The 14,375-nt window shown below is 35.1% G+C and overlaps 1 protein-coding gene across 8 annotated transcripts in view; it reads left to right on the top strand.

Annotated features, from left to right (window-relative positions):
• Window positions 1–224: 224 nt before the first annotated feature.
• Window positions 225–14,375, top strand: part of eag (ether a go-go) — a 144,576-nt gene continuing 130,425 nt past the window's right edge. For all 8 annotated transcript variants that reach the window (XR_892457.1, XM_011310014.1, XM_011310012.1 and 5 more), the window contains exons 1-2: window positions 225–403; window positions 3,220–4,273. Coding sequence is in view for 7 of the 8 variants with exons in the window: in XM_011310014.1 (XP_011308316.1) it covers window positions 4,195–4,273 (79 nt within the window). In the remaining variant the exon portion in view is untranslated. The remainder of the gene's footprint in view (window positions 404–3,219; window positions 4,274–14,375) is intronic.

The following is a 14,375-nucleotide window of genomic DNA, read 5'->3' as shown; positions in this document are numbered from 1 at the left end:
CGGCGGCGGCGGCGGCGGCGGTGGCACAAGTATATAAAAGAGGGGTAAAACAAACAGAGTGGGGGTTGTGATTGTCGGCGAGGTGGCGCCCTCCCTTATACCTTCGATCGACCCCTCGTCATATTCGCTCCCTCACACCCACTTCCTCGTCGTCGGGCTTACTCGGCAACCCCACCGAGAGATGTCCATTCGTCCTAGCAGGGGCCTCCAGTAGTCACTGACACACCAGGCTAGTCAGTACTCAACCGATTTAGTGATACTGCGAACATTAACGTCACTAAAATGTTACATTTGTTATTTTCCTGCCTAGATTATTATTTTTTTCATTTATTCTGATACGATTTAACGTTTGGTGTGTTTGATTGGACACTGACAAGAACGATCCTTTTCACAATCACGGAGGGTTTGTAAATTTCAATTTTAAAGATTAAATCATCGTGCTTTTGCCCATTATGCATTAAAAAAACAGTTTAGTGGACAAATTTTCCCATTTGTCGTCATTATATTCCAATTCTTCTTCAAAATCTGGAACTTCATTTAAGACTTCCAATTTAACAATCGATTCTGATGATCGAATGCATCAACTCGCTGTGTGAGTGATGTACTCTTGCAGGCGTGTCATGTGTAGACATATATAGGCGTATACATGTTTGATCGTGCATTGGGTTTGCAAATTTGACGTCACTGTTCAGTACCCCTTCGGGAATTCTGTGAGAGACCCTTGTACTTATGATAGTTGAAAAATAATAAATATGGGAATAATACGTAGTTGAAAGCAATGAAATTCAGAACACGTGTTTGGACTCTTCAAATACGCAGTTCGGTGCCAATTTTTGGTATTCATAATTCATAATATTTTTTTTAAGATGACGAACTTCAACATGTTCAAAATGTATCGTGCTCAACAATTTAATTTCATCTATTTCATAAAAGATGCGAAACCGTTCCCAGCATGAAGCAATTGTTAATCAGTAATTATTCCCTGTTGAATGTACATAAACATTCTTTGACCTATTTTTTTTTTAATCAGTGATTTGCCGAACAATATTTTCTTTGCCAGATGTTTACGGCTCGTACACGTTTTTTTCTCGTTGGAAATTATCTTAGAGGATTCTTGATATTGCCCTAAAATGTCAACTGAATTTTTCCAATTCAGCTTTAATTACTAATTCTGGTAGCTTTCACACCGATAAATTACTGCTTTCCTATTATCACCTATCAATTGCAGTCGAAGTCTAAAGAGGCATAGGACATAGATGAGACGTATTTGTTCCATTTGCAATTGTTATGGATTCTCCAAATTTTCGTCTCGTACGCTCGATCGACCTAAAGGGGTCAGGAAAAAGTAACTGCATGACGCACAGCCTGCCTTAAGTATTTCTCCAATCGGCTAAGATTACATGTTCTTTGTTATCTATCTTAAGAAATTGTGTGGACAAGCTGTTGAAAGTGTAAAGAAGAAAAAAATTGTAAAGTGAATCTAAAAGAGGTCTTCCAACTATAAAAAAGTCTCAACGATTGTGCTCCAAAGATTTCTGGCTTCAAAAAATATCTGAAGCGTGTACTACGGTGCTCGCCATTCGTTAGATTAGATGAACGTCACATGCAGCACTACTACCCTATCAATATTATCACTGTATATGCAAGCTGATTTTCTCCTTTGGATTCTGCATAAGCATGATATAATTTTCCCCACTTAAGTCTATAGAAAGTGAGCTATGAAAATGTTTTATAATTGAAACATTCATTTATCTAAAAGTATTTACCGAGAGTGTGTTTCAATAATCATTACAGGAAAAGAGTTGGAAATTCACTGTTGAATTTACGAAATCAGTAGTCGTATCTTTATAATTTTATAGAACATAATAGAAAAAGTTTTACATTAAAAAGTTGTCTTTGGAATATCTCTGAAGCTAATGAACAGGAATAGTCTCATTCTGTGGTGAGAATATTCTTGACTTTGTAATGACCTAATTTTCATGGTTTCCTTGTTCTTCTAAGATTGTGCAAAATCAAAATAATGAAAATAAAAAACTGTATTGTGCTTTGTGCACGAAACTATGAATACGACAAGAAGTTACCAGTTACCGATTAAAATTTTCAAAACTCTTAAAAAAGTGACCATCAGTTTCTTGTGAAAATATCTCTATTGATTAGAAGGTTTACTAATGGAGTAGGCTATGCAATTATTCAAAATGCATAAACTCTGCATTTCCGTGGTATAATTATAATTATGACCATAGCTTTGCATGAGATCCTCAATTACGTTGAAAGTATGCATTCTCACTAATCAACATTATTTCTAAAAAAACCATTATTATCTGATCAGGAAGTATGCAAGGACAAGCGGAGAAATAAAGGAATGGACGAATAGAACTAGAAGAAAGCACTCGCAACGTCTTCAAGACCTTCACCGACCGACCCTCGTCCAAAAATAGATGATATTCGCTTTGGCGGCTTACACGAGCTTCCTCGAAAATTACCATCGTGTATACCTATCTTGCAGACTGCAACCATTCTTAACCTCTCCCAATTTCTTCGTCTCTTTGTCCTCGCCATGGTCGAAAAGCCAGACATGGCATTCTCTTCTTCGAATTAGGTTTCTATCGTCTGATCGTCTGATGATACAGAAGGCTCCAATAGGTATCATCTTCATCGGCCTTACATGGTGACAATAAAGTGGAATTCCTACTCTCGTTTCACATATCAGCCCATTTGTCATTTTCTTTGGTGGAACATATTACAGGAAATGCATTATTAATAATGCTAGCCGAAGAAGTTGATCTACTTGCTTCTCCAATTATTTTTGTTCATTATTCAATCTAATGTAGGATAAGACACTTCTAAAAATCTTTTTTAGGCTGTTCAGGTATGCCTGTTCACAAGACGACGTCCCATATGTACTCCTGAATTATTAATTACCATCAACGCCGTTCCGAATAAATATTGAATGTTCTATTTATAATTCAAAATGTATCAATATATATGCTATTAACTCTCTTCGGTTTACGAACAATAAGTACTACCTTTGTATCCATCTCATTGCTTGTCCAATACTGCATTGCCCCTACCACTTGTTCTGCTTATCCAGCCTCGTCATTGTTTTATAATTGAACTTATAATTCCTTGTCCACATTATCACAGGCATTCTAATTTTCTTCATGAATACGACCAAAATGCTGTTCACCTGAGATTAAGTTTCACTATTTTTGCTTTCAGAATTTTCGTTATCAGGAAATTGAAACACAAGAGAAGAAGACAATATATAAAACATAGATAATTCACACCTTATAAATATTTGGAAGCGATGTCTTCCGTGACCACGAGTAATACAAAAGAGGAAGACTCTGAGAATGTCGATGGGAAGAGTGGGTGGTTCACTGTCGACGGTACAATCAAATATTCACAATTGGAAGGATTGCGGTTAAGGAATCACAGTGTTTTTTCAACTCGGAAATCAATTAATGATGATAATTATTGTCGCGACAAGTAGTGTTAACGGTTCAATTTATTCGCCATATTATTCCTTCAGTCAACAATCGCGTGCAGCGGTAGGCAAATAAGTGAAACACGCACATCGATAATGAGGTGACAATGGAGAGTGATAGCTGTCCTGATTTGAGGATGAAAAAAAATATGTCCAATGTTTTATTCAATTGATGATGAAAAAAATGGACATAAGCAGGAGGATTTTGACGGACTGGTGAGTGACGCGGATATGGAAAATTACTGTTCTTACGTTGGGACTTTTAGTGCATTGAAAAGAAGATGGAGATATAGAAAGGGGAGAGGAGATTTAGTGGATCATGTAAACAATTATGATTGTGTTGATAAAGTAGAGTTGGGGAATATTGTGAAATTGAGTCGACGAGGTTTGACTAGTGGATTGTTGATAGTATTGTTTGTGTAACATAATGTGTCGATTAGAACGATGCTATCGTAACGATGCCGTAATGTAACGAGCACTTCATGAAATAAGGCAGCAGTCTTCATCAGGGGGGGGGGTTGTGATTTGGTGTGTGAATTTGAGGAAGGGAATTGAGGGGACGGCTAATGAGGGGTTTGTGTAATTTGGTTGGTTGTACGGTTCAAAAAATTTGGTGATTCGTTATCAGAATAGTCGGATCGTCAGAATAAATGCTGACCGGGGGAGGAAGGCTGGCGAACAGCTTAAATTATTAAAACTGTGGAAGGATGCCAGGCGGCCGTAGGGGCCTGGTAGCCCCTCAAAACACCTTCTTGGAGAATATCATAAGACGAAGCAGTAGCCAACGTAAGTCAACTCATGTTACAATGTTCTTCTAAACGAAAACGACAGTAATGATAAACATCATCTAAAGGAATTTGATATTTCTAGATTACAGTGAGGTACTAACTTGAGTATAACGAAGTAGATCATTTTATCAAGATTGATATCTAACAGATTTAAAAATTTGTTGAATACAGCAAACTGCTCATATGTTCAGGAGTTGTTACGATATCGAGTATGGTAAAACGTCCCACAATCATTGATATTAGTTACTGAAGGGCAATGTAATTTCTACTAGTCTACATGGCAAAAATTGACACAAAGGTAATAGATATGGACTGGAGATATGCAATGGAGATAGTATATTTCTGGACTGTTGGGATGGGGATTTTTTACTCGTGGAAAGTTTGGTGAGCTGAGCCGAAAAAAACCCATCCCAACAGTCGAGATATTATTCTGCCGTAGTAATTTTCAAGTTTTCGAGTTTGGAAAGTATGCAGTACCAATTCCCAGACAAGAAATTATGAGAAGCAGTACGGAAACACCATTTACCATATGTTTATGGTAAAATTTCCTATATTATAGCAATATCATCCACTTTTGTCCGTGTATGTAGACATTTTTAAAATAGGCAAGCTTGGGGAGCGAATACCAAAAGAGGTTTTCGAAAAAAGTGAAAATTGTCTGAAAACTAGCCGAAAAATGTAAAAAATTTTTTGTCGTCATAATCGACCATTTGCCCATCAATCCGATCATAATACAATATCGAAAAAAATAGATAATTTATGGTAATAAAAAATACGAGAATTCGAGACATTGGGAGTCATCCGAGTTTCCATCAGAGACTCCAGTCCCATGTGGAGCAATCGGGACTTGGGGCTTTCATGATTGGAAATATGAATCAATTAATCATTGGTGTAAGTGGGGATGTCATAGGGGTGGGGCAATTGAAGGAACTTAATTGCGGAGAGAGGTCAAAAAATAAGCTCTTATGGTTCTCGACCAGAAATAGGACGGGTGGGGATTGCGATGAATTAGAATTTAGGATAGGATGGGCGACAATAGTTATTTCTCGGGGGCCGATTAGAAAGTGGATGTAATGGAATAATGGAATAAACAGCACATTATGTTTTTCATCCCCTTTACTCTTGATATTATTTGTCCCTATTCACGTAATCTCTACTATTCTCTACTAGTCACGTAATGACTATTATTCTATTCACCCTGATATACTGTTTTATTACAATGTTTAATTCGTCCACTAATGTAATTTTATACCATAATCCGTTTTTGTTTCCGCATGGAAGCACTGCATTCGTCCAATCCTGACCACAAAAAAAAAATTCTAATTTGGCTTGGAAGCTATGTAGAATGGTCTGAAATGTAAAAATATAAAATTTTTTGAAAATGTCTGTACGTGGTACCTTTGGCCAGAAGTGATTTTTTAGTTAAAAAAGAGGAAAAAGATAGGTGGGTAAAAAAATTTCAAAAAATTTGAGTTTGTCACAAAGTAGGTATGAGTTGAGGCTAACTCTGGAGCTAGATTCAGCTCGATCGGTATAGCCGGTTGTGAGAAATCATGACTTGTTTATAAATGGTTTTTCGATATATCTCCAAAACTAAGCAACGTATTCAGTTTTTTTTTCATTCTCTTTGTAAGGATTGGCTTTATTGGAGTCAGTAAAAAATAGACTAGTGAACTCTGCAAAAACTCATAGTTATTGTGACTTTTAGGTTTTTGAAAAACAAATGTTTTTCGCAATCTGACCCGCGTGAAAATCGAGCTATTAACTTCAAATTTGGACGAGATTGTCCCTTCATCACTCCAACGGATGGTATTAAAAAGGACTTAAATTAATTAGTTAACAAACAATATGCTTCAAGTACAATGAAAATGAAGAATCCCACGAAAGATCCACCATCTAATTATATTCATCTAAAAGAGCACATTTTCTTCTATTTTTCAAATTTTTTTATTTCAATATTTTCAATATTTTTTAATTTTTCACCTCTACATTTTAAAATATAATTAAGTTAAAATGTCCAATGGGTGCGAAATGAAAATCAACGATTTTTATCGGAAGTGAATAGCCTACAAAAAAATTAAAAGAAGATCCTGAAAAAAAAACTCACCACCGTCAAGACTGGTGCTCGCTTGACATCTCCTGAACAATTCGACCCACTTCACCACGGATATTTTGCGCAAATAATTTCAACGAATAATTGCAGCAGAACAATTTCACCCGTCATGGCTGCCTCGTGTCATGGCGCCTGAGTGTGAGGAATTTTTTCCCCTAGCGTTCATTATAAATCTCTAAGTTGCTAATGCGTTTTTCATGGTACTTAAGTTGGGTTTTTTTGATAAATCTTCCACTAAGTCACAAGTCAAGAGTGGTTTATAACTGTCACAGAAATTCTTGCGCGTGGTCTCTATGGGTTAGGTTGGGGTTTGAGTTAGGTTGGTTATGTTAGTAATAACTAGGGATAATCAATCTTTTTTATCAATAATTTTGGAAAAATTGCTTATCCTGAATACATATGTATCGGAATAATTTCAATAAATTTTTTCCAATTTATTGTAATTGTGTAGAAGTTATCGGCATGAACTTAAGAATTAAAAATGAACATAATTTCACTGGAGCTGTACTTCCGGAACGAGGCTTTCATTGCATCTTAATTGAAAGATGAGTTTCGGAGATTTTCAATTTTTATGTTAAAATGATTATGTGGAATATCTTAACTTTGACTTGATCAAGTTCGTTTTTTTTATCTGAAAATTTTTTTCTTGATGTCCCCTATGATAATCGATAAAAATATATATAGTCGCCCATACAAAGTGTTTAAGATATTTCAATTTTTTTCTGTTCAAATCGTTTCCCCCTCCTACCCGCGCAAAAATCGAACTATTAACTTAAAATTCGGACAAAATTTTACATTTATGCCATCGGTGCCCGTAATCGCTCGATTAAATCGCGGATTCCGGGCGCGATGACATGAAATTTTGTATGAAACGCGTGCGTAATATACTATTATCACTACAATGGAAGGCGTTAATCTCAAAATTGACTTGACCGACTTCATTGTTTTATATGCAAATGGTCTTCGCAATGTACCCTATCATAATTAATTAAAACATTTATACTCTCAAATACAAAGTTCTAGAGTTATTGTGATATTGATTGTAACATAATCATATAATCTATATACATTCTTAACAGATATAAATTAATAGGACAAAAATTTTTATAAAAACCATTCAGAAGCTCGCCATCAATTTATTGATGGCAAAGAAAGTATACCAATACATTTCAATAACTCATCTACAGTCGCATGATTGCTAACGCCTGCTAGTTTTGCTCTCTAATTGAACTCGTGATCTCTTTTCATTTCACAGTCCAACTTGTGGTGATGTACCGTCTTGTCGTCTATTCCCCTTTAGTCTATCAGGCTTATCTAGGTGGAGAATTTTGAATCTCTGAAGTTCTCACTTCTCTGATTGTATTGATTTAAGGGAATTAAGCATATTAACATACTTCATATCAACGTAACGATATGAGAAAATAAAAACCCTCATTCGGCCAATGATCCTTCTAGTATTTCTCATCCGTCGTTCATTCAATTCCTCATCTAACTGGATACTGCTGTTAAGGCTGCATGGTTTCCGCTGTAAGTGTTATATTTTTTGTATTTGTTCCGAAAACTGATGAAAAGCAAGTGACAGCAGGCAGAAGTATGTTAGACTCGGCTAAAAATAGAATAATAGGGATAGGAGAAAAAAGGTGGAAAATAGAATCATGGATGAAAGGCACCGCGATGGTATAGGTTAATATAAGGAACGGAAAGGTAGATAAATTGGAAAAAATTGATAAATTCGGATGAAAAGAATCGCAAGGTTGATGAAGTAGAAAATTCGCTAAAACGAATTGGGTAGATACATTGGAGAGTGGGTCACGTAAGATGAGACCAATAACACCGTCGTTAAATTAAACAATGAAGTAGAATTATAGATCGGTGTGAATTGCACATCGAAGTAAAACAAAACGCTCCGTAATATACAAAACTTCAACATAATTTCTATTGAGGTTTTCTTTCCTTGTGTAAACCAATGATATCCTAAACACATCGTGTACAAGTTATATAACAATAGTATATATCTACGCTGAAGGCGAGAACTGGCCAACCACACGAATGAATAAAAGCCCATACCGAAAATTCGGATGCTACTTTTCGCTAGTGATTATCAAGTTTTCGAATTTGGGAAGTATGTAGTACCAATATTCAGACGAGAAATCATAAGAAGCCGTACACAAAATTATTATATTCTGCAACGTGTTCTGGAAGGCTAGAACATTTAGCACAATATTTTTACTACTGGGAAACTAGCTAATCAGAATGTCGTAATCTACGCCATGTAGTTCATAGTTTTATTTTTCAAATTTTATCAAAGGACAAAATTAACCTGACAAGTGAGTACTCGTCCTATAGTGTGGGATTCTATACATAAATGCATTGATGGCGTTGGTTGAATCACTTAAATTTTTTTATTGAATATTTTTTTGCTGAACTAGATAATGAATTAGAATTAGTAGTAAAATGACTATAAGTCAACTCAGCCGGGTTTTCAATTTATTTCAAATATGAAGACCAATTCTTTCCCATCAAATTGCAATAATTCGGTTTCTTTTTCGATTCGAGACCGAACACAAAAAGGATTCCATCTGAAAAATTGAATTGGAAAGAAGTTCGGCTTGAATTCGATTCAGTTATCCATGTTCTACTCGAATGGAATCAATAAAATCTGTTTGAAATGAATATTCCATTTTTTGGAAAGAGTTCTATGGCAATGTGGTGAAATGTTAGAAACTTAGCATCAAATGTATCCAAGATTATACACGGCGTTGACCAATATAATATTCCGCACAACGAATCTTTTCACAGCACAATAATTTTCTACAAATCAATGAAATAAGTATTATCATAGCGAGTATTAAAAAAAACAATGAAATCAGACGCACGGTTACGGATATTCAAGGACTACCGGTAATCTATTCTAGGTCAAATCCCTTTCAGGCCTTATAGAAGAAGGTCCAATCTTCATTTTGAGTATAATTACATATAATAATACGCATTACATTACATTTTGCAGAAACGTACATTTTTTATTTCTTCAGAAAACGATTTCCATGTACATTTTTTTGAGAAAAAAATTCGTAAAAAACAACCTTTGACATGTGGGGTATTCTGAGTGAACGCAACGAGGTTTAAATTCTTACTCCGTCCGATTATACAGCTGATTTTTTTCTCATATTGTACATATCATTAGATGACTATTCAATTTTCTCTAGATTTTTTGACGATACCAGGAACCCGCTACGATTTTTTTTTTCATTTTCTCAGCCTTTAAGTGCGTAACTCCTATAAATATTAACCGATTTATAATTTTGTTATGCCCCAGATTTTGGTCAATTAGGTAATTGTTGAATATTTGGACATCCAGCATTGTCAGCGTGACACTTGCCAGCATAACTGGATTATGCTGCCAAGTAATGACACACAAACAAATATGTATTTAAGAGGCCGTTTGGATATGCAGAAGGCAGATCCAAAACGGGGTCCGACATGTATTACTCGTAAACTTTGTAATCGGTCGGATGACCGACACATATTTGAATACCTATAAGCTATTGGTGGGATTTATCCCTTTGAGCCTAGAACCTACAATAAATATAAGTACCACCTACGCAGGGTACAATAATTTTTTTTTTCCAAATTTTGTTTTTTTTTCATTCCCGATTCAATCAACATAGCTATAGATTTTTTGTATATCACGTTCCATGAGATTTCATCATAAATGAGTAAAAAATCCCACTTTTTCGACTTGAACTCGATTTTTTTTTTCAACAAAATCCCCTAAACTTCTGATACCAAAAAAGAAACTCACCACAGGTTATCGTAGTTCTCCCACTCTACCTCTATCATTTTCGGTTTGAACAGTTTTAATTCTAAAAATTCCATAACTGCAAAATTTTTTCGTATCCAACGTTGAATATATTATTTACATTTCTCGCGTGGAAAAACATTGCTACACTAATCTGCTAAATGCTGATATGGTTTTATCGAAGTCCTCATCATTAATTTTAGCATTCAATTTTATACCCAAAATAACAAAATTGGCTTACCTCTTTGTCCTGACGCACCCTATTGTTTTTTAGATGAACAGTATCATATCACTGAAAATGTTAAAATCTTTCGAATCACACTGACTATTTGCCGGTATATTATACTACGGCTATTTCTCATGGTTTATTTCAGGAAAAGAATAGAGCAGAAAAGATTGCATAATAACATATCTCTCAAAAGGGTGTCATAAAATGGAAGAATCACGATTTTTGGCCTGTGGGGAGTTGTAAAACGAGCGGAAGGCGAGTATATTATAGTCGTATTCTATGTGATAAGGCCCAAAATCCACGACTCTACCCAGAGAAGCGAGTTTACAATCACGTGATTCTGAACACATACAACATAAGCGTAATTTACGAGATCAGAAATGCCGTAAATTACGATTACTCATCTTGCGGTTTGACCTCGTAAATTACAAGTTTTCCGTCGTTAAATACGAGGTCCAACCTCATAATTTATGCTCTCCTTCTAGTCATTTACGAGATCTCAGTCTGATTAAATCCCCGATTGAGATCGCAAATACAATGATGAATATATAAGAAAATTTGTAGGTGACATAAAATCTTCAAGTTTGAGAATATCCTGTGTCATCTTAATATAACTTTCAGTGATTTTTTTTCACAAACTTTTCAAAGGAAATTTAAAACACTCAGATAATCTAGAAAGTTGGAAATTGGGAGAACATTGTGTAAAGTATGGAAAACAACAAATGCAATAGCAATTGATTATTTTCCATCTTGCGTGAAGTTTCCCAAATTTTCATAATTGTTTTCGATTTCTACATTATACGATGTTTTGAAATTCCTTTTAAAAATTTTTGGACAAATGTCGGTGAAAGTCATATTTATATGATTCAGAAAATTGTCAAACTTAAAGTCCTCCAAATATAACTTGAATGATATAGCCCCAAAACGTTTATTTTATATCTACCCGGAGAGAAAAACACAGGAAAAATTACGTGAGTAATCACGTAATCGTCGGCTGGAGTGTCATATCTTTGTTTTTTTACTGAAGAATTTGGGAAAAAATGAGAGACGAACAGTAAATTTTATTATTTTCTCTGGAAAATTTACGTGACTGTCACGTAATTTCTTACGAACTTGTAAAATTTACCACAGTTCCGGTAAAAATTATTGCGAGTAGCGTAAAAATTATCCAGTTTCATTTAAATTTTACGTAGCGTACTGTCATTTTTACGTGATCGAATTGAACAAGTCCTAGCGTTGGTGGGACGACTGTTGGCCATACCCGATCGCGAATCATTGTCCAAGTTCGGATCACGTCACCTGGCAAGTTATTACAGTCCGAAGGATAAAAAAACATTTCAGGTGATTTTTGAAGTTTTGATCCAATCAAATCATTAATTAATTAAATATCCTCTCCCTCAATTATTATTATTGAAAAAAAAAAAGTTTGGGGAAAAATTACGAAACAATTCGGCAAAATTTACGGAACTGATTACCGTAATTTTTCTACCTCTAAAGGTTACTTTTTACCGACCGAGTGGTAAAATGTTCTGAATGATCGGCACTTTTTCCGATTTTACATTTCGCCCCACGTTTATCTTTCACACATGAATTTTTACGGAACTTTTTACGTACTTTTTCCAGTATTTTTCTCTCCGTATATCGTTGCAGCGTAATCAGCGTTGCAGTTTCCGAGATCTCCTCATGTTGGGAAAGAGAAGGTAAATTATAGAAACGGACCCTGCACTTTACGGCGTAAAAATCGTAATTTACAATATCTCGTAAATTACGTTCAAAACCTCGTATTTACGGTTACTGTTTTCTGTATGCAAAAGTCGATTGTTGAGGAATCGCCATATCTTAGGAAATCGTTATTATTATATTTATCTCATATATGAATAATAATTGACAAATTTGCGAGTCAACTGCAAAGAAACCGACTTCAGTGGCACAGTGGTTAGATGCGAGCCCAGTGTTCCGAAGGTTACAAGTTCGATTCCCGGTTGAATCGAATTTTTCAAATAGTATCGATAAGCTGGAGGTTGTTAATAGAGCGCCTGCCTGTACCGACATGGTTTTTCCCGTGGTTTCCCATGTCACTCCTATGCTCTATAGGAGGGTAAGTACGGTAGAGTTTAAGATCCACAGCCGCAGGCATAGGATGAAACAGGATCAACTAGTCAAAACGGAGGTAGAAAGGGCTGGAATATAAAAAAAAGAAAACTGCAAAGAAAAAAAAATATTTCGGCAAATTTGACTCAAGCGGTTTTGAATTAGCAGCAAACTGAAAATTCACTATTCTGACAAAATTGCAGCTGCTGCTGTCGAAGTTTTGGTCAGATTTTTCCAATTTGGAAATTCCTCTTGAGATTTACTATTAATCAGGGTTTTCATTGCATTCACAATTTTGAACAGATTTTTTTACCAGTTTTGAGTTCGCAAATGACGCTTAGGGAGACCATACTTCCCCTTCAATGACTATGTCGGGGTGCTCATGCGCTAGTTTTCTATCGCTCAAAATGACTTTCATGGAGCAATACAAAATCAAAATGCATTGACTAGGCATAAAAATGACGAGCCCACCTATTCCAAAAAAGTAAGAAAATATCGGGAAAAATACTGATGCGTAGCAATAATAGGTTTACTTTTCAAAAGTATTTTTACATCTTCTCAGCCATGAAAAGCACATTTGATCAAAAGACTCAACTTCAATTTCACAATCATGTTGGAAATTGTTCAAAAGTCAATTGTCCAACAATTCGGTTCAATACTTTTTAGAAGCAATCTTTCTTGGAGTATTTAGACAAAACAATGTAGAGAGACTCCCTAATGTTCAAACCTTTTTAATATAACGAATGAAAATGTTCCCGATTATTTGAGTTTCATTATTTCCCCTTTGAACACGCGGGTACGGGTGATGTAAACCTGGCGTACCTATAATCGTTCATATAATTCGACCAGAGTGACACTTCACTCATTTTCGTATCTTTTAAAAGATTTGATTTATCCAGATCATATGATCAAGACATCGATTATTAGCCACTTCCTTTTTTTTTGTTAAATGCGCCATTGAAATAGTTCGCACAATTAGCTATGAGATTTGAACTTTTTTTTCACCATGGATTAGACCTCGAGTGATCCTTATACCCATTTTGAATAATTTTTTCAAAACATATTAAGCATATAAAGTACTCCCACCGTATCAATCAGTGATGTATTCATCGTGGCTCGTAAAAATTAAGTGTCATTGTTCAACAATTATTCATTTCTAGCATGAACTGAACATGACAATGAGTATAAATCAGCATCTAATCAAGTTCACATAATATATATTACAATCACGTGGCGCGGTTCGCCTCAAAGTCAGTGTATTGATTACACTGGTGCCTCATGCTACGGCAGATTGCCGTTCTATTTATTCTTTTCAATCTATTTCAAATCACTTCAAGGAATAAAATGAGTACCATCGACATTGATAATGCTGCTTCAAAAATCCCATGAAGTACCTACTCCTCATGGTATTCCCAAAAGTGGTGACTACAGTTTTTATATTTAGCAGATCGTGAATTCAACGTACCGAAGCACTCGACCAAAAACGAGCACAAGCATTCAATCGATTAGTAAAAGAATGTTTTTATAAGTCAAGGCCGTTTGCAGCCGGTTTCTGGGTTGTTTATGCTATTTACTATGGCAAAATCATTACTAGGCTTTTTTCAGTATAATATGTGCAAGTGCGGCTCGAAAGCATGAGAAGGTGTTTGTAGATATCTGACGATTATAAACTTCCCATTTTCATCATTGTATAGAATTCACAGACATCCCAGACATCCCCTTATAATTATAGAATTTTCATTTCCATTCATTGTCGCCAAAAATTACACATTAATTATCATTACTATTATTATTATTATTATTATTATTATTATTATTATTATTATTATTATTATTATTATTATTATTATTATTATTATTATTATTAT

Source organism: Fopius arisanus, unplaced genomic scaffold (assembly GCF_000806365.1).
Source record: "Fopius arisanus strain USDA-PBARC FA_bdor unplaced genomic scaffold, ASM80636v1 scaffold00071, whole genome shotgun sequence".
Lineage (NCBI taxonomy): Eukaryota > Metazoa > Arthropoda > Insecta > Hymenoptera > Braconidae > Fopius > Fopius arisanus.
Note: the sequence above shows the minus strand (reverse complement) of the source record. Positions and strands in the feature narration are given on the sequence as shown.